We start from the raw sequence: 22,379 nt of genomic DNA, 5'->3' as shown, positions 1-22,379 counted from the left end.
TTGTGGACTCCAGTACCGGAGGTCACAACGATTACAGAGCAATAGTAATATTTTAAATTTCGCTTTCACTCATTAACACGTTGACTGCGTACTGACGCCAATATTGACGTCATGATGATCAATCAGCAACGAGGAAACACATTTAAAATAAATTGTTAATTATTCCCAACATGTGGCTGAATGTTATATTATATTTATTTAGCGTGGATTTAACTCATGTTTGAATTATGTATACATACTAATCGTTAAAAACACTTATTATTTTTTTTAGAAGACTTGTTTTACTTTTATGATACCTACGCACTGGGTGAAAACTGCAAAAAGACATACCTACACAGTCAACGTGTTAAGTATTTGAACACATAATTTTCCTTGTGACAAAAACACATCATTTGTGACTTCCGGTGACGGAGTTTTCAGTGTCACTCTTTAGATTATTACAAAAAAACGTATAGAGCAGGCAGCAGCATAGAAGACTATGTGTAAAATTCAAAGTAATTTGTGGACTCCAGTACCGGAGGACACAACGAGTTTAGTGCGATTGTAATATTTAAATTTTACTTTAACACTATATACCTATACTTATATAATATGTACTTATAAAAAATTAAGAAGCATTATACACTCCGGTACCTTATGGACTCCAAATAGCTAAAACATTAGGTTTTAAACCTACATTGTTACATCTGAAGTCAACAAAAATATTATACTGACCTACCTACCTAACATATCTAGTGTACACAAATATAATATAAATATAAAGTTTGTCAGACTTTGTCTAATATATGCCAATTTTATGAACTAATAATTATTTGCATTTCATGAAAATAAAATACTGACATATAATGACTTAGTGTTTTTGTAATAGTGGAGAATGGGCCATGGGCGCAACTAGGGGGGGGGGGGGCTTGGGAGTGCTTAGCACTCCCAAATTTTCTGTACCGATTTTTTACAATATCGGTAACAGTAACACTTCTGATTTTATAAATAATAATTAATTGACTGGTAAAATTGGTAAATTATCAAAATATTGTTTTTCTAATTTATTTTAACCTCTAATGGTCAATGGAAACATCAAATACGTTTATTAATTTGGGTTTATTACCTATTAAAATGTACCGTGTACACAATACGTAGAATCAATAGGTTTTATTTTAATACATTTTTCCTAGATTCCCGACCAACGCTCAACAACCGCCGTTAATTTTATCGTCAATATTATAATGGCAGAAGTATGTACTATATTGTATATATCTGATATCGTCGCACCTTGCCACCGCTCCGTTAATAAGTTTGATGAGGAGGGAGTGAAGAGTGTACTGTAGGCATAATACAATAAATTAATAATAGAATCCAATTTAATACGACGTTATCGAATACGGATTTATTTATTTACCTACGTCTTGTAAGCAATAGGTATTTCCATTTGGGTACAGTAATACGGGCCCGTCATTCCCCACTATAAATGTCTATAATAATATTGTTTTATTTGATTTTGATTTTACTCTCTTGTTAGTTAGTTGGTAGGTACTTGATGATAAAAATATAGTCACCACATTATAGTTATTTTACATTTGGCTGCGTGTTGCATGTATATTTTATACAAAATACAAATATACAATGTACACTTGCACAATGCACATCGTGGTTTAGCGGACCTGCCACATTTTAGATCAACTGAGTTAACGATTGACGATTGTACGTATAACATACTACATTGTCGTATTTATGTTCTGATTCTTGAACTTCTTGAATTTAAATAAAAATGTTTAGTATTTTTAATAAAAATAAAACAAATTCTCGTGTCACCACTAAAAATCCTACTTTGACGAATGACCAACTTCTAGATGAAGATAATATTGATGATCCCATTAATCCATCGATCAATAAAATAAATGTAGTTGAACACAACTGCAATGATTTGGGAAACATAGAAACTGGACCTATACGCCCCATACTAACAGTAAGTGGATTTACTATTTGTGCTTATTATGATTTATTTTTAAAGTACCTAAGCATAGATTTATTATTATAATATTATATGCTTAATATTTTAAACATCCATATTTTAAGAAATTACACTTGTTTATTTTATTTGACACATTTTTTTTTTCAATTTGATGTTTAGAAAAGGTAGTAAATTATTGTGTATAATAATTTTATAGGTATCAAATATTAATTTTCTTTTTTTTTATTTCAGGCATATCCAAAAACAAAATTTGGTTCTCAGTTTAGGTCATTCAGCAGTGAATATTTCAATACATATAAGTGGCTTGAATACAGTATTATGTGCGATGCAACATTTTGTTATGCTTGTCGGATGTTTGGTAATAAAAATATGGAAGATACTTGGACAACAATAGGATTTAATACCTGGCATAAAGTAAGTTTAAATAATTAATTTGAATAGATTTAATACTTCAAAATGCTCAACTTGTGAGTTAGATTGTCTAGGGAAGTCGGAAATTAAAATTGTGCATACATAAATAAATAAAGATTTATTTGATTTTGAAAATTAAATTGTATACTTACTGTGTTATTTTATATAGCTTTCAGAAAGATTGAAGAAACATAATACTTCTAAGAGCCATTTGACATTTGTTTCAAAACTGGCTCTTAGTATATTAGCTAAAAAGTCTGGAAGTGTACTATCACAACTGTCTGCTGTACATCAAGAAGAAATTAAGCAAAATCGAAACTATATCTGCCATATTATAGATATAGTTTTATACCTCAGTAAACAAGGAATGGCATTTCGAGGCCATTGTGAAAAAACTACTTCACTTAATCAAGGTAATTTTTAAAAATAATATTATATTAGCCTTTTTTTGAATACAATAAAATAAAATATAGAATTAAGTTTTGAGCTTAGCAAAATAAACATTAGCTTACAGTATAGGATTAATTTTTTTTCTGGGTTTCAACTTTAGATTTATATTTACTTATTATTTAACTATTTAAAAATAAAAATTAATAATTCATTTTAAGGTAATTTCAAAGAGTTATGCAACATGTATGTAAAATCAGTACCTGGATTTCAAAATATGCATAACCGGCATGTTAATTATACTAGTTGGAAAATCCAGGATGAAATTATTCAATTATGCGCCGATGAAGTTAATGAAATTATTGTAAATGAGGTTTCTTCTGTTGGATTTTTTGCTCTGATGTGTGATGAAGCAAGGTAATTAATATAGTCTTGCATGTAGGATTAATATTTAATATTCATATATTTTTAGTAAAAACTTAATATGGGCAATACAGGTGATCTCAAAGACTAAGATTGATAAGTAACTGTTTCATCGTACAGCTGATTTCTTATTGTATGAAATCCTAAAATTATTGTTCCCGCCATATTATGTTAACAACTGATAACACCATTTTTTTAATTTCCTTTTTAGTTTTTAAGAAATTTGCATTGTTACAACTTACATATTTATTATTTTGCTTTTCGAAAAAAAATGATGTCAAGTGTTTATTTCAACTTATTAAGTTAGTTATTAACCCGTTTTATGATAAATGTTATGTAGTTTAAGATGCTTGCAGTTACACTTACAAAACGCTTTGTTAGTTAATTTATTGAGATACATGTACGATACCCAATTAAAAATTATTTATATTCGGCCAATACCAGTCAAAAGTGAAACTACATAGGTGACATTTAAAATTACAAGTTTACTCTAAAAGGTATTTGTTTATTCTTTGGTTATTTCTGAAATAAAATGTCTTATTAATTTTAAAATATTTTGTTTAGGTATTTGTTAATATAATATTATAATTTAAAAACAACCATTTGCAGTTTTTTTTAAAAATTAAAATAAATTATAAAAAATAATTTTAAAAATCTCAAAGTTAAATATGTTGTATTTTATAAGTTCATAAATCAATATTGAATATTGACTTTAGTTTCCGAGTTATATATGGTAAGATATAATAATTTTCCCTTATGTGACCACCATGCACGCTCCTCTCTCCACTACATTTTATGATTTCTACAATATTATTAAAGGTTTTAATATATTATTTAATTACCATTTAATTTAATATAACTTCACTGTTTCCTTTATTCAACAAAATAATATGAAATTTTATTTTAATGTTTTTTTTATAATATTTGCCACTTGAAATTTGATTTTCTTCCAATCTCTGTTTTTGAGAATAGGCTCATTTTTAATTGCTAGTAAGCAATCGTGCTGTTGAGGAATTTTTCGGAGTGCAATAAATTTTCCAAGTGATCGTTTGATTGCATTTATTTCAGCCATGGTCCATTTTATATAATCCCCTCTTTTTTTGGATTTTTTAGCAACTACTGTGATTGAGTTTTCTGTCTCACTGATGTTCATTCGAACATGGTTTTCAAACAAGTCACCTATAAAAGTGAAAACAAATAGTATTAATAATTTTGTTTTATAAATAAATGATACAAGTTAAAACCAATAACTTATGTAAATAAAACCTTACTATTTTCAATTGTATCATCTTCTTTTTCATCATCTTCTTTTTCATCTGATGAACTTTCATTTAAATCATTTGGAATTATAATGTCATCAAATTCGTCTAGTGTTTTTCCCTTGAGTTCGTTAATTTTACCTGATTCTGCAGCAAGCAATATTTTACTGACACGGCTAAGTTGCAAAGTATTGTCCGGAAGTCTATAATACTCATTGTGAATTGCCAAGTCATGACCCATAAAATTAGCCAATTGTTCACGATCATTAGTTGTTAGATTTAATAATTGTGTTATTGTCGCAACATGTTTTCTTAGTTTTGTGGAAGTTAATAATTGTGGTTGAGCTGCTCCACATTTAATAGCTGCACTTCTCAGGCAATCTGACCCCCTATACACTCCTACAGCAGTGTATGGTATAGCAAAAAGATTTTTATTTTGTTCAAAAATATGTACAGAAGCTCTCATATCCAACATTAAATCCAAAGATTTTTTCATGTCTGGAGTTAACAAAACAGGTACTCCTCTGCCTCTTTTACCTCTTATTTCAAACCTTATAAAACTATTAGATAGTTTTGACTCAACTTCAGTGAGAGATTTCAAAATTTCTTCCTGCATTTTTTTTTTGTCTCTATTTAAATAATCTGTTATTTGTATTCTTTCTACTTCACCTGATCTTCGTCTGTTTAGTAGTATTATTTGGGTTAATAAAGTTTTACAAAATAATTTATATGTCTCTTGGTTAATTTCTTTTTGTTCATCAACGAGATGAGTTACATTTTTTATTTGGTTTAACAAATAATTGTGTAGTACTGTAATATCTTTAGCATCTGGGAGGTTTATAGTTTTATTGAATTTTTTTTTTGAAAGGTCCTGACAGGCGTTAGATGAAATTGAAAATTTCCATTCTTTTTGAAATACTGTAACAAAATTTTTTATTTTATTTATTTTATCTTGAGAAGAGCCTTGAATAATTGATTGGCATTCTATGATATCGGCACATTGCAGAATTGTATGTCCTAATTTCAGAGCTATAGATGGGTGAATGTAAGAGTTTTCAGTTTCATTGTAACCACTTATTTCTTTTGCAGCATTGACAATTGTTTTAAAATATTGGGGTACTAAAAAATCTTCTAAGTTTTTTAGTTCTGGAACTAATGTTCTTAATATCAATAAAAGTTTACTGATTTGTCTCATGCGTTGTGATATATACGTTTTTAGGTGTTGTTCACGATGATTTTTTAGTAATCTAGCTCCAAATGCACATATCAGTTTATCGTTTTGAGCTGTAAAAGATATATTGTCATATTTCATATGAATAAAAACTTCAGCAGTTAATTGCTTGAAATCATCTGTATCTTGTAACAGCATAGCGCATTGAGACTGTACATTTCTTCTTTTTGTAACTTCATTATTTTGTGATTCGTCGTTAAATTTACATTTATTAGAGTGCCGAAAAATAATTTTTTTCTTAAAAAACTTTAAACAGAATTTACACGGTAAATAGTCATTGACAGCCACTTTTTCAGAAGATGTAGGTCGTCTACCAACTATAAGTGAACCCTTTTTTTTTTCTAATATCGTTTTATTATAGTGAAAGTTTCCTTTATTTTTCAGAAGTTCTAATTGTCTTAAGCGCTCTTTTGATTTTTTCGGCAATAATATAAAAGATCTAACTTCAGTTTCTAGTGCATGCTTGCGTTCAACATGACGTGGAAAATTGGTTTGTAGATTTTCACAAAAAATACAGTATACTCTCTTATCTTTAACATTTTTTTTATAGTTATAAGAACATTTTCTAGCTCTTTGGACATCTAATTCTATTTGATGAACAGCTACCGTATTGACTATATTTATGTTTGTATTTACTGGTGAACAAGGAGGTGAAAGTACTGTATCTAAATCATCTGAATCACTTGTTTCAAAATCCAAGTTCATTTTATCATTTGCATATGGTGTATATTCTGGACTATTGAAACAATCAGAAGATGTTGATGATTCTGACCCCACAAAATCTTCAGTATTGTTGGATGTAACAATTGTACCAATAATATTCTGTTCGACAGCCTGGCCTTAAATTAAAAAAAAATATTAAATATTAAAATGAAATATACTAAAAAAAAAGAAATAATTTGCTTACTAGTATGCATGCTTGGTTTATCCATTGACTGTTCCAAGTTAATCATTTCAAAATTTGTTGATGCATCTATTATACTAAAATCATTCTGCTCAACAGCTTGGCCTTTAATTAAATAAAAAAAATACATACGTTAAATATTAAATATAAAATTAAAGAGAAAAATTGCTTACTAGAACGCACAATTGGTTCATCCATATTGTGAAACAACAAATCAAAAATCTCACAATTTTCTGGTGCATCTATTTTATTTAAATCATTTTGATCAACAGCTTGTCCTTTAATTAAAAATAAATATATATTAATATAATAATGTTAAAATTCAATATAATAAAACTAAAGTCATAACGCTCTTACTAGAGTGCACAATTGGTTTATCCATTGACTGTTCCAAGTTAAACGTTTCACAAATTGTTGGTGCATCTACTTTACTTAAACCAGTGTGCTCAACAGCTTGGCCTTTAATTAAATAAAAAAAATACATGAGTTAATTATTAATTATAAAATTAAAGACATAATGCGCTTACTAGTATGCATGCTTGGTTTATCCATTGAATGTTCCAAGTTAAACGTTTCATAAATTGTTGGTGCATCAGTTTTACTTAAATTATTGTTCTCAACAGCTTGGCCTTTAATTAAATAAAAATATATTATTGCTAAATATTAAATATAATAAAAATAAAGAGATAAAGCACTTACTAGGATGCATGGTTGCTTCATCCATAATACCAAATATCAAATCAAAAATATCACTATTTTTTGTTGAATCAATTTTACTTAAATCGTTCTGCTCAACAACTTGGCCTTAAATAAAATAAAAAATATATTTTTGTTAAATATTAAATATAATAAAAATAAAGATATAACACTCTTACTAGAATGCATGATTGGTTTATCCATTGACTGTTCCAAGTTAAACGTTTCACAAATTATTGGTGCATCTTTTATACTTAAATCAGTGTGCTCAACATCTTGGCCTTTAATTAAATAAAAAAAATACATTAGTTAAATATAAAATTAAAGACATAATGCGCTTACTAGTATGCATGCTCGTTTTATCCATTGACTTTTCCAAGTTAATCATTTCAAAATTTGTTGATGCATCTATTTTACTAAAATCATTCTGCTCAACAGCTTGGCCTTTAATTAAATAAAAAAAATACATAAGTTAAATATTAAATATAAAATTAAAGAGAAAAACCGCTTACTGGAATGCATGATTGGTTTATCCTTTGACTGTTCCAAGTTAATCATTTCAAAATTTGTTGATGCATCTATTTTACTAAAATCATTCTGCTCAACAGCTTGGCCTTTAATTAAATAAAAAAAATACATAAGTTAAATATTAAATATAAAAATAAAGACATAATGCGCTTACTAGTATGCTTGCTTGGTTTATCCATTGAATGATCCAAGGTAAACATTTCACGATTTTTTATTGCATCAATTTTCCCACTTTTTAGATCTAAACTATGGCCTTTTTTTTTAAAAAAAATATATTTATTAAAAAAAGCAAAACTGCTGCATCGCGCCTGCACGTATAATATGTTCACGTTAGCACTTACTTGAATGCACTATTGGTTCATCTATCATATGGTTTATGCTCTTACCAGCTAAGAACCTTTGTATATTTTCTTTATCTTTAAAATTTAAATATAAAATTAAAAAGTTGTTTCTACTAACTTAATCAATAAAATTCTATTATTTTGAAATAACTATTTATCTCAGACCTAGGTATATATTAGGTAGTGGCTGCCTCGACACTTTCAAATGGTTAGGCACCTAACTGAAAAATTTTACTTTTTAATTTGGATAGATTTACTCAAGTTGATAAATTAGTACCAACTTGTAGTTAAATGTCTAACATGTGAACTGTGTAAGTAGGTGTGGTGAAGTATTTATATTTTATTAATAGATTAAATTGTATAAATAATATAAATAAAGTAAAAATTATAATAATAATTATACTGTGTTTCTACTAGTCGTATACCTAATACAGTGTATGGACTTGTGATTAACCCCAAAAAATGGTGGATAGGCATAAAACTGCAAATCATTAAAATATCTATTTTTCTTATATTTTTTTGATGACTGAAAAATTAAATATCAGTATTATATGATAAGAGTTGTATCTTTAGTATCTACCAAGATAGTTTAAAAAAGTATGTAAAATTAGGTACCATAATTAAAACAAAATTTGTATTATTTTATTCAGAGAAAGTTACCTACCTACCAATAAAATTAAATCATAATATTTTTAATTACTTAATATTTATTTAATTAGATCTATTATTTATTAAAATATTATTAAAACTCCAAACCGAAAAATTTTACGATAAGCGCATATTTAGTTTCCTAGAGATGTTCATTATAATATGTACAAATGTACAATATAATACATAGTACTTATAATCAATGCCCAATGGTATAACATAGATCAATGTGTAAATACTCTAGTACTTATTGGGTGATATATTATAATATTATATTATAGATTACCTACCTATATAGAATTAATAGTTATATATGTATATAATTTATTATTTATCATGATTAAATTGTTATATGCCCGTATGCATAATCAATTTTTGTGTCACATAAAACATATACCTAGTTTAACATATCTTATGGGACACCTAAATTTACTATGAATACGGGAAATAGTCTTATTAATATGTTTTTAACTATCAATGAAAAATGAAAAATAAATAGAAAACTTACTTCCTTTTTTTAGCACCTTAGCTAAATATGATTTTTTATTAACCCATTTCACCATATATTTTTTGCCAATCACTATTTTACATTTTATTGTTTTTGAAGGACACATATAGAAAACATTATCATCAGTGTATTGAACTGCAATCCATTCTAATTAACAAAATATAAATTATTATTTTTACTACTTTCTAAGATTTTAATTTTAATAAATTCAGTACCCTAAGTAAATACAATTTATGTAAAAAAGAATTTTAAATGTTCGTAATAGATATTCAAAAAAAAAAATCTGTAAACAGTTATTTGATTTGTTATGCAATTAGTTATTAATTTGCGTGATGAAAATGTCTTATGATATTATGAAATTTTGAAAAGTAATTACATGGATGTTTGTATACCATTGTTATAATAGCATTATTTACGTATTACCAAAAACAACGTTTTAACTATAATAATAGGAACAATTTTAAATTTTGAACCAAACCAATAATATATTTTTATATTTTTGCTAGTCTTAAAAGGAACCACTGCATTTGTATTCTCTGACTTACAAAAGCGTAACACAAAGCATTTACGTTTAGTAGTTCTCGTGGAGCTTTTTTAGTTTTAAATTTTAATATTTTAGTGAATTTATCCATTTTTAGTTTTAAAGGTAACAACATTTTATGTGGTACGGTGGGAGTATTTTTCGAAATTTTTATTAAATAGTTTTAAGTGTATACATTTTTATTATAATTTTAAAATGATCATATTTTGCTTAAAAATTTATCCGTAGAAAAAATACTTATACCAAACCACAGAAAATCTTGTTACTTTTAATTTTAATAATAATATTATTATTATATAAATGCACTCTAATATTAAAACTTTTAAATCTAACAAAGCTACATGAGATCTATTGAACGTAAAGCCGCGTAGCGTCCTCTTAAGTCTATAATTAAAAATTTATATTTCTCAATTGATGCACATTGAACACTACACACCCATGTCGATGTGGTGTTTTACGTACAATTGATTTTACTTAAAGAAAAACGCTATCGTTCTGCACCTGTAATAAATTATATTTCAACCCCCCCCCCCCCCCCCCCCAAATAAATATTTGTAAATCCCACCTGCAAGAAAACTACTAAATCTATTTTTTGCGTTCATATAAATTCCGCCACAGATGATCAGATAAAAAAATGGGTAAATCAGAAACCTATCTGACGAGTGTAATAAGTAATAACACTAACAGTAGGTATCTATATGTCGCATTTTAATTCAATGATAAGTCATTGCATACGAATAACGATTCTGAGCGAAGCTCTATAGGTACTATAACTAAGTACCTACCTAGTAACTTACTCGTAGTATTACGGTAAGGCAAATTAATTTTTGTCGAATACATTTCATTAAAAAATGTCATTGTATGTTAAAAATATAATATTATAGGTCTTAGTAACGTTTCAAGTATGTATAGTGTATACCCACAAATAATATATTTAAATTACAACAAAATAACTAAAGTCATGATTAAAGTTTTGGCAATATATAAAGACATAACATTACTAAAAATATCGTGACTGTAGGTATTTTTGATATTTTTTATTTATATATGAAAAACTTACGAGCAAGAGAAACCCGGTATTTAATTTTCAAGGATTTTGACGAACTTTGAACATTTTTCTATCTAAATTTACCTAGGTATATAGAAAATAAAAACTAAAAAATATCGAATACCTTTATCATATGTATATATCTCTAAAAGAGTTCAGATATTTTTAAAATGTCATCAATCATCTTTAGTAAAAATTTAAAGTACCTACCAATTCATTCTTATTTATTTTTAAATTAAAAAAAAAAAAAATTTAGTCAAACATTGATGTTGCATAAAAATTCTCGTTATACCTCATTGTAAAATCAATAATATAGGTATTCATCACTTCGCTCAGAATCTCTAGAAAAAAATTATTGGTTACAGCCTTACGGGTGGTATTTACTTTCACTTCTATATACCTACCTATCGTAAATTATTTAAAGGTAAAATAAGCCATTAGGAGCATATATTTTATACTCGGGTAAAATAAATTTAATTATGTATGAGCAAATAATATGTAAAATCTTATTCGATGTTATTTAAAAACAATTTAAGTAGAAATAGCTTACCTTCTTGTACATCTTCTTCATTTGCATGGGTATTCTTTAAACGATTATTTTTTCTCGTTAACATAGTTACAACCTTATTTGTATTCTATTATATAGGTACTTCACGAGAAAAAACATTAATTTGAATAAACACAAAATGAAAAAAAAACTGTTAAAAAACAAAAAAAATTGTTTAATCGTTGACACGAGAAAAACAGCGAAAACAAAACATAGGTATAATGAAACGCGATGGTCAGTCAGACAATCCATAAAGCCACCTTCGACAACCGTGGAAAGAATGATTGAATCTTTAGTGACGTACAATGTAAGCTCCTACTATGTTATACTGTCGTCGTTCACTCTCGTCATGTACGAATAAGGGATATAGATAAAGAACGATAAGACATTTGGTGGGACACTATGGTTTTCCCTGTATAACATTATGATGGATACGCAGTCGTAGGAGTCATGTCTATTAGACAAGAGGGCAACGGGAGAAGGGTTTTATAAATGGCATATACATATTGTGATTATCAAGATAATACAAATAATTTTAAAAAAACGATATTCGATATATATATATATTCAATAATATTATACACATCAAACTTGTGACATGCAGTGTGCGATAAAAAGAACTAATCTTAAATAATTACCAAGTTAAAACAAATTATGATGAAAGTGTGTAAAATTCAAAGTAATTTGTGGACTCCAGTACCGGAGGACACAACGATTACAGTGTTATTATAATATTATAAATTTCGCTTCACATATTGATTCTTAAGTATTTGAACGCATAATGTTACTTGGGACTTCCGGTGATGGAGGTATCAGTGTCACTCTTCTGATTAATAGGCAAAATCGTATACTGTAGCATAGAAGACTATGTGTAAAATTCAAAGTAATTTGTGGACTCCAGTACCCGAGGACACAACGATTAGGTACAGTGCATTATAATATTTTAAATTTTACTTTTACACATTTAACATATAACTTTGCTTATGACTTCCTGTAACAGAGGTATCAGTGCCTCTCTTTTGATCGATAGGTAAAATCGTATACCGCGTTATAGAAGACTATGTGTAAAATTAATATTTATTAGTGGACTCCAGTAACGGAGGACACAACGATTACAGTGTGATTGTAATATTATAAATTTCGCTTTCACACATTGATTCTTAATTATTTGAACGCATAATGTTACTTGGGACTTCCGGTGATGGAGGTATCAGTGTCATTCTTCTGATTGATAAGTAAAATCACATATTTTGGTTTAGAAAAATATGTGTAAAATTCAAATTAATTTGTGAACTCCAGTACAGGAGGACACAACGATTACAGTGCGATTATAATATTTAAAATTTTGCTTTTCACATTGAACTCACAATATTACTTATGATTTCCTGTAACATAGTTATTAGTATCTCTCTTTTAATTAATAGGTAAAATCGTATAGGTACTGCGTTATAGAAGACTATGTGTAAAATTCAAACTAATTTGTGGACTCCGGTACCGGAAGACACAACGATTACATTGCGATTGTAATATATATTACATTTTGCTTTACATATCGAAACTAAAGTGTAAAACATTATTTTACTTGTGACTTCCGTTGACGGAGGTATCAGTGTCACTCTTCTGATTAATAGGAAAAATAGTATACTGTAGCATAGAATACTATGTATAAAATTCAAAGTAATTTGTGGACTCCAGTACAGGAGGAGACAACGATTACAGTGCGATTATAATATTTAAAATTTGGTTTTTCACATTGAACTCACAATATTACTTATGCCTTCCTGTAACGGAAGTATTAGTGCCTCTCTTTAGATCAATAGGTAAAATCGTATACCGCGTTATAGAAGACTATGTGTAAAATTAATATTTATTAGTGGACTCCAGTACCGGAGGACACAACGCTTACAGTGTGATTGTATTATTATAAATTTCACTTTCACACATTGATTCTTAATTATTTGAACGCATCATGTTACTTGGGACTTCCGGTGATGGAGGTATCAATGTTACTCTTCTGATTAATAGGCAAAATAGTATACTGTAGCATAGAAGACTATGTGTAAAATTCAAAGTCATTTGTGGACTCCAGTACCGGAAGACACAACGATTACATTGCGATTGTAATATATATTACATTTTGCTTTACATATCGAAACTAAAGTGTAAAACATTATTTTACTTGTGACTTCCGTTGACGGAGGTATCAGTGTCACTCTTCTGATTAATAGGAAAAATAGTATACTGTAGCATAGAATACTATGTATAAAATTCAAAGTAATTTGTGGACTCCAGTACAGGAGGACACAACGATTACAGTGCGATTATAATATTTAAAATTTTGTTTTTCACATTGAACTCACAATATTACTTATGATTTCCTGTAACATGGGTATTAGTGTCTCTCTTTTAATTAATAGGAAAAATCGTATACTGCGTTATAGAAGACTATGTATAAAATTCAAACTAATTTGTGGACTCCAGTACCGTAGGACACAACGATTACATTGCGATTGTAACATATATTACATTTTGCTTTACATATCGAAACTAAAGTTAAAAACATTATTTTACTTGTGACTTCCGTTGACGGAGGTATCAGTGTCACTCTTCTGATTAATAGGAAAAATCGTATACTGTAGTATAGAATACTATGTGTAAAATTCAAAGTAATTTGTGGACTCCAGTACAGGAGGACACAACGATTACAGTGCGATTATAATATTTAAAATTTTGTTTTTCACATTGAACTCACAATATTACTTATGCCTTCCTGTAACGGAAGTATTAGTGCCTCTCTTTAAACAATAGGTAAAATCTTAACTGCGTTATAGAAGACTATGTGTAAAATTCAAAGTAATTTGTGGACTCCAGTACCGGAGGACACAACGATTACAATGTGATTGAAATATTATAAATTTTGCTTCACACATTGTTCTTAATATTTTGAACGCATGACTTGGGACTTCCGGTGATGGAGGTATTAGTGGTATTCTTCTAATTATAATAGGCGAAATCGAATACTGTAGCATAGAAGACTATGTGTAAAATTCAAAATAATTTGTGGACTCCAGTTCCTGAGGACACAATAATTACTGTGTGATTTTAATATTTCAAATTTTACTGTTACACATCGAAATTTAATTTTAACACATAATGGTACTTATGACTTCCGATACCGGAGGTTCTAGTGACACTATGTATACACATTTTTTTTTGTGGTACTCTTGTACCGGATTATTCTATTATTATTAATAATTTACCGTTATATTATTAAATTTACTCTAATTTTCTGAAAAAAAAATACTAATTAATTCGTTGGCCTTACATATTATACAAGTAACTTTGTTATAATTACAACGGTATTTTTGGACTCCAGTTATTACAAATACATACAAAAAATAAGGGGCATGGTCATAGCCTCTTCTCCTTGCGAGAGTTATTAGAATTCGGAGACACCATACACATCATAGATGTATTTTATATTTTATATTATTTATTTATATTTTGTTAATATTAAGAAATATTGGTACACTGTTTGTGGAAAAAAGTTTTAAATTGTATTTTAATATAATTTAATTATATTGAAAATCATTATTTATTCATTATAATTTTGTAATTGGAGGTCAGAAAAGCTTTCCGCGATGAATTTGTGATTTATTTGTCTCGGAGTTCTCTTAAACGTATATTTCTTTAATTTGTATACACGCGTGTTAATCTCAAAGTCCTGCGCCGTCTATATTCAGAAATCCGTACTATTAACTCACGAACCAATACACGCTATGTGATTAATTCAGTACTTATGGACTCCATCCTGTTTATTACAGAAACATGATGATATTTCTTCATATTTCATAAAACCGTCGAAAATATTTTAAATATTTGTGACCTCCGGATTTTGGAGGTAACAATGTCCCTCGGAAGTCACAACGCCGGCTTGTATCTCTATTCTGGAAGTCACAATATACGCTATACAAACACACACAACCACGCCACCACACACAACGCTCGGCAATACAGACGGGGATATAACTATCAAACACGCATCGATAAGCTCGGCGTCATCAGATATATCACCCATACAAAAAAATTAAAATTCTGTTAAGTAGCAGGTCATCATCACCACACACAACGACCCCTACTACGGAATTAACACGTACTCATACGGTACACACCTATAGCACAGAGGTAAACGAAACGGATGCTCTGGTAATGGCGGTGCAAACCGCTCCCCAGAGCACCGATAACGCGGTTAAGAACCAGTTACCCAGCTATACATCACAACCACCGTCGAATAACGCTAAACGTGTATGCCCCGACAAAATTCCGACCCCCGCGGTCGAACTCGAATTTAGGTCAGGCCCCGTAACAGTTCTACTCGACTCACAAGCACAAAAATTGTATGTAAGCCCGAACATAGCACATAAATATGGCACACCCCCACACGGACAACCAACTCAGGTACGAATGGCGGACGGACATACCACAATGACGAGTGTACCTCCACATTCGTAGCCAGAATCGGAGACCTCACGGTCACCTTCAACGCAGCCATTCTGGAAAATTTGTACTGCGACATGCTCCTAGGTCACGACTTTCTCGTACAAAACGAAGTCACCTGGGACTACACAACGAGCACTATCCATTTAGGTTCGGATAGGAGAACAACAGCGTGCTGGAAAGGGCGGACACCCACCCCAACCCCAGCACTAGATGTCGACAAATTAACAATAAACGGTGACCACCACACACGCGCGAAACTCGCCGAAGTAGTACGCAACTATCCGGACGTATTCAAGGTTAGGTTAGGTAGCAAGGGTAGGACGCACCAGGTTAATTGAACACGACATCCTTCTCAAAAACTAAACACCCATAGCACTCAAACCATATCCCTACCCACCGGTAAAATAGGCCACAATCGACACCATGATACGAGACATGGAAGAGCAGGGACTGGTAGAACAAAGCACATCCCCGTGGGCCGCACCCATCGTCCTAGCAAAAAAGAAAGACGGCTCACCCCGACTGTGCATTGCTTATAGGCGGCTCAATGATATCACTGAGTCCGACGCTTACCCAATGCCCGACCTCAATACGCTGATACGTCAGATGAGAGGCGCAAAAGTATTCAGCGTCCTGGACCTTAAGTCGGGTTACTGGCAGGTCCCACTTAACCAAAACGCGCGAAAATACACGGCATTCCGGACGCGTCGGGGCCTATACCAATTCCGAGTCCTCCCCTTCGGCCTCAAAAACAGCCCCATGACCTTCGTGCGATTAATGGACGAAGTTCTGAGGGGGTACCTGGACGAGTTCGTCCGCGTATATCTAGACGATATAGTGGTGTTTTCGAACACTGTGGACGAACACCAGTGCCACTTGGACAAAGTTTTAGAACGCCTACAGAGCCATGGGCTCACATGCAACCCCGAAAAGTGCTAATTCGGAGCCACCGAAATTTCATTTCTCGGACACCTAGTCACCTCCGAAGGAATAAACAAACAACCGGAGAAACTAGAGGGCATCATAAACTACCCCCCACCAACCAAACTGAGGGACCTACGGAATTTCCTGGGCGTTTGCAACTGGTACAGCCAGTTTGTCGACAACTACGTGGACACCATAGCACCACTAACGAATAGACTTAAACTGGGGACGCTGGATTACGGAAAACCGTTTTGCCTACAAACCGATGCTAGCGAAATAGGAGCAGGTGCCGTCCTTTTCCAACGGGGTGACAGCCCGGACGAAAGGCGGATAATCGCCTACGCAAGCAAAAAGTTTAATGGCACGCAAACAAGGTACGCCGCGGTAGAACGTGAGTGCCTCGCGATAATCTGGGCAACCGACAAGTTTAGACCATACCTAGAGGCCCGCCGCTTTGACCTATTCACCGACAACTCGGCACTCACATGGCTCCACCGAGCCAAAAACTCAAATTCCAAGTTAACCAGGTGGGCACTACAGCTGGCTAACCTGGACTACAAAACCACACATGTGCCCGGCGTACAGAACGAGGCGCCGGACATGCTATCCCGCAACCCAACCACCGGGCCACCGGTAGACGAGGAACACCTCGAGGAACGACTAGTAGGAGTACCCACCTCACAACTCACCACTGCTACTAGCTCACCGGCCGACAATCTGTTCGCCACGACGGACCCGGCTAACACCACTAGTGGTCCCACAATCACACACGCTATGCTCGTTACATGGCAGGCCAATGACCTCAACACACGAGACACAGCGCACAACATGACAGCGGACGACCCAGCGCACAATACCGGAAGTACCACGGATAAAAAAAATAAATAAATTTTTACCGACGGTCTTCTGCGGATAAATTTTGACGAACACACACCCGTAGTCATCCCAAAAGACAAGACGCAGAAAGTGATCTGGACATACCACGATCACGTACTCGCAAACCACCCGGGCTGGAAAGAAACGTACAGAGCGGTAAAACAACGGTTTTTTTGGAAAGGACAAAAAAACGACATCCGACTGTACGTCAAGTCGTGTCACATATGCGCGTGTATCAAACCACTAAACACGCGCGCAGATGACCCCACGACTACCAGAATACCCTGACACCCCTGGGAGGTGATTAGCATAGACCTCATGGGCCCCTACCCGCGTACGAGTAGGGGAAAACAATATATACTGGTCGCCACGGATCTGTTTAGTAGATGGATCGAGGCATACCCCCTCGGAACAGCCACTACAAAAACAATAACCGAAACGCTCGAACGAGAATTCCTACGAGAATTCTTTTCACGTTTCGGATACCCCCGTGTGTGCTTAAGCGACAACGGCCCACAGTTTGTAGCAAACGATATGCGTAAAGGGATCGAACAGTGGGGGGCCGAGGGCTGGACAACTCCGGTATATCACCCGAGGGCCAACCCAGTCGAACGCCGTAACCAGGAATTAAAAAAAGGTCTACGCGTGCTACTCGGCGACGGCAACCACAACACCTGGGACACCAAGCTAGCCCTAATTCTTTTTTCGATCAGGAACAGGCGTAACGACCGGACAGGATATCCACCATCGGTACTCGTCCTCGGGAGAGAGGGAAAAAGGCCGGGGGACTGGATACTGTCGCGGACAGCGAACAACCCGATCAAACAAATAAACATGGCTAGGATGAGTCGCGAAAACAATGTACTGACCGCACCACCGGAATTAGGTGGGCCGACGGACACAAAGTACAAAACAGGTGACACGGTGTACTACAAGGCACACCACCTGTCAAACGCGCACAAAAAATTTCACGGCGGCTTCGCACCGAAATGGTGGGGACCAGTAAAGCTACATAAACGCGTAGGCAAAGGTGTGTTCACCACAGACCAACAGCCAGCACGCAAAATTCACGTGTCCTGCCTAAAACGCGCGAACACCACAGCGCCCAAAACACCCCCCACCCAACCCCCATCCCAACCATAAATCCACAATAGCACTTGGTGTACATAATTTCAGTCGGAATAGCACCACACCACCAATGGAGCGTCAACCACCGACGACACCCAGCACCCTCCAACAAGTGGCGGAACTGCTGGAACGCAGCCAACAGCTGCTGAGGTCGGCCAGCTTGGAGGAGGGCATTAACACCACCACGGCGGCACGGGTACAACAGATGTCCACGGCGCAGCTGCAGCGGGACCCGGTACTGTGGGCCGCCTACACGCGGGGGTGGGTCGACCGCACAGCCGTATTTCGGAAAGCGACAAGCGGGGAACCCACAATCATGGTGAGGCACAACCGGTCGCGCAGCCCCAGACGGGTGACACGACCGGTAGCCACAGCACGACCGGCGGCCACAACCCAAACGGCGCCACCAACGTCGACAAGTCGGGCACCCGCGAGACTGCCACCCCGACCACTAATGGAGAGACCGATACCAGCGCCGAGGACATCGACCATCCCGCCTCCAGGAACGCCCGTCAACGAGCTGCCAATACGAGACACCACCACCGACACAACACCACCGGCCTCACTTAACGCCCGCCAGCGCCGAAACAAGCAGCGGATGCGGGACTATAAGGCGAAGCAGACGTCCCAGCAACACCACCTGGAAAAACCGGCGTCAACACCAGCCCCCGCCCCGTCATAGCCAGAGCCTGCGACACCAGACCTCACCGTGGTCACGGTGCCGGTAGTGACAAACACTTCCGGAGCAACCGGAACCGCGGAACAACTAACAGCCGCGACCCCTCAAACCGCGGATATGGAAATATCCCCGGAAGAGGAGGCGGACCTGGTAGGTGAGACGGACGCAGGCATGGCTGGCACTGAAGACATAGAGGTCAGCCTCATGTACTTCAGTCCCCCACGTCCCCCCAACATGACTAGACACCACCAGGGCCACGTCCGCTGAACACAGCTGGAAAAGCGCACCCACGGACAGGTGTCTACCACAACCACCCTCCACAAACACCCTTTGACAACACCGGCAACGGCCGGAACACCACCGCCGTTGGCAGTTTGGGGGGGGGGGGGGAGTATGACGCGGTCCCGCGTAATAGCTGTTTGAATTCAAATAGCCTTTTACGCGGAAAGCCGGGCAACGCTTCTCAAACAAACCGCCAATCGACGACGGACCACGCCGGCGCGCGACACCCGCGCCGTGAACCGTCGACCGGCCGTTGGGTGAACCGGATTGTAATGTCACTAGTTTTTGACGACCGATACGACACGGTCAACCTGTGTCCCGAGATCGTTGCATCACCCATCGACCGTCGTTTTTTTGAACACAGTGTGCGTACAATTTGTTCTTTGTTCTCTATTGTTTTTTTTTCTTTTGTGTTTACGCTGCAAAAAAAACGCGCAGGTTCAAACAACAAACGATCGTTGTTTCGTTCTTTTTTTTTGAGTTTTCCTTTTTTGTTCACGTGGTCAGTAGACCCCTCACCACCTCGCGGCTCCTCACAGGACCGCGTCAAATCATTCAAAACCAAACATAACAAAACATTACCTATACATTTCAAACCGCCTGCTACCAGTATTATTATATCAAACTCAATGAACAATTAACTAAGAGTACTTAAAAAAGTATTTGATCCTATTATTTCTGTTTTGTCAATAGAAACATCAGTAAAAAGAAAATGTACAACTAATCTTTTTGATATTAGTAAAAAAACAATCAGACGATGAAAATTCAGAATTATGTTAGTAATACAGCGTAATTATATAAAGTTGTGAAAAAGTTTAATTTGATTAAAAATTTTATCTATTCTACTAATATGTTTTATTTTACAGCATCTAATTATGACACAATTGCTGAAAAAGATTATGTTATACCAACTGCTAATTCAAATTGAAATAGCAATTATATTTTTGAAGTTTGGGCCCCATAAACAAGTAATCATTTAGCGATTTTCCATTTGAGGAAAGGGCTGACGCATTGTAAACAACACGGAGCTTGGTAGTTGTACTTCCGGGTTTCACTACACCGTGGTGTGGTATGTAAAAAGATGTGTTATCAATGCCCTCAGTGTTGTCTACATAACTCATATGCCCGGAGTCTAAATAATCTTGTATGGCCCAGTTATAATCCTGTCTATGATCCGTGGATTTTGAAAGCCTAGATTCCAGATGTATGAGCCGTGTGTGTGCTAGATGGTATGATTCCCCAATAGGAGGTGGGTCATGGGTGAATGGCAGATGTACTATATATCGACCATCCTTCTGTCGAGTAGTAGTGGTACGATAGATCTCTTCGCATTTTTGTTCTGCCGGACTGGTCTTTTCCACCGTAGGGAGCTCTTCAATTTCCCAAAACTTGCGCAGTATTTGGTCGATGGGGTCTATAGACGCGAAAAGTGAAGTCGTACTATTTGACGGATTTGGGGCTGACCGTCCAATGAGCACCCATCCAAACACTGTTTTAAGCGCCACAGGTTGATTGACGGTACCTTCTCGTCGGTCTCCACTTATGATATAAGGAAAAACATCCGCTCCAAGGAGAATGTCTATAGGTAGTGGTTCGTCATATCGGGGATCGGCTAGGTCCAGACCCTGCACATGCGCCCACTCAGTCTTCACGACGCGTTCAGACGGAATGAGTCCGGTGATGCGAGGTAGTATGAAAGTCTCAACTGTGAAAAGAGGCGGGTCACGCCTTACGGGTTTGATGATAATTTGAGTACGTGCTTTTATCGGCGGTACTTGTAGGCCTCTTAACCCTTCATTATCACCGGAGACTTTAATAGTCACCACACCTCATGGGGATCCAAGAGTACCGACAGGAGAGGAAAAGAATTTTACAAATCAGTGGATAATGATAATATAGTAATATTGAATAACAATGAACCCACTCACATAAACATAACAAACGGTCTAATGTCCAACATCGATTTATCACTGTCCAACTCAGCGCTAGCACAAAGACTTAAATGGAACGTATACAAAAACATTACTAGCAGTGACCATCTTCCCATCATCATCAAATATCTATCACGGACCAACGACTCCACCACGGGTGAAAGGTGGAACTTAAAAAAACCCAATTGGTCATTATACTCAGAACTATTGGAAGAGGAAATTAATAATATAAAAGACGTCGAAACAGTAGACACCAATACACTAGTAAATACGTTGACCAACGCGATCATACAAACAGCAAATCTAACAATAGGCAAATCAACCACCAATAACAGGAAGCCCAAAGTACCCTGGTGGAACCAGAAAATAAAATCCGCTATCGAAGATAAATATAAGGCATTAAAACAATTCAAACTCTCCAAAACCCAAGAAGACCTCATTGAACTAAAAAAACATAGAGCAAGAACCAGATATTTGATAAAAACCAGCAAAAAGACATCTTGGGAAAATTTCACAAACAGCATAAATGAAAAAACCAACACGAAAATAGTATGGAATAAAATCCAATCTCTTAAAGGACTTAATAGAAATCGACAAATCAATCTGATTAATATGAAC

General features: G+C 34.6%; 3 protein-coding genes across 4 annotated transcripts; 1 reads left to right on the top strand and 2 right to left on the bottom strand.

Annotated features, from left to right (window-relative positions):
- The first annotated feature begins 1,379 nt into the window (after window positions 1–1,379).
- On the top strand, window positions 1,380–4,450 carry LOC132936804 (zinc finger MYM-type protein 1-like). 2 transcript variants are annotated; one of them, XM_061003573.1, is made up of 5 exons: window positions 1,380–1,963; window positions 2,201–2,383; window positions 2,550–2,793; window positions 2,989–3,184; window positions 3,265–4,450. In XM_061003573.1, exons 1-5 carry the CDS (start codon window positions 1,766–1,768, stop codon window positions 3,266–3,268), a joined length of 825 nt encoding a protein of 274 aa, XP_060859556.1. In that variant the 5' UTR covers window positions 1,380–1,765; the 3' UTR covers window positions 3,269–4,450. The 2 variants fall into 2 exon arrangements, with proteins under 2 accessions (XP_060859556.1, XP_060859555.1); XM_061003572.1 differs by having other exon boundaries at window positions 3,240–4,450.
- Window positions 4,041–10,333, bottom strand: LOC132952030 (uncharacterized). The gene is made up of 15 exons (XM_061024148.1): window positions 9,306–10,333; window positions 8,150–8,224; window positions 7,963–8,061; window positions 7,793–7,894; window positions 7,623–7,724; window positions 7,460–7,561; window positions 7,284–7,388; window positions 7,112–7,213; window positions 6,942–7,043; window positions 6,758–6,862; window positions 6,588–6,689; window positions 5,944–6,519; window positions 4,462–5,853; window positions 4,119–4,369; window positions 4,041–4,061 (listed from the first exon to the last, which is right to left on the bottom strand). The coding sequence occupies exons 1-15, from the start codon at window positions 9,409–9,411 to the stop codon at window positions 4,041–4,043; spliced, it is 3,342 nt and encodes a 1,113-aa protein (XP_060880131.1). The 5' UTR covers window positions 9,412–10,333.
- Window positions 10,334–20,744: 10,411 nt separating this feature from the next.
- Window positions 20,745–21,663, bottom strand: LOC132952012 (uncharacterized). Its single transcript, XM_061024127.1, has 2 exons — window positions 21,659–21,663; window positions 20,745–21,558 (listed from the first exon to the last, which is right to left on the bottom strand). Exons 1-2 carry the CDS (start codon window positions 21,661–21,663, stop codon window positions 20,745–20,747), a joined length of 819 nt encoding a protein of 272 aa, XP_060880110.1.
- Between the last annotated feature and the right edge of the window lie 716 nt (window positions 21,664–22,379).

Source organism: Metopolophium dirhodum, chromosome 1 (genome assembly GCF_019925205.1).
Source record: "Metopolophium dirhodum isolate CAU chromosome 1, ASM1992520v1, whole genome shotgun sequence".
In the NCBI taxonomy this organism is placed as follows: Eukaryota; Metazoa; Arthropoda; class Insecta; order Hemiptera; family Aphididae; genus Metopolophium; species Metopolophium dirhodum.
This window is presented reverse-complemented; position numbering and strand designations above follow the sequence as displayed.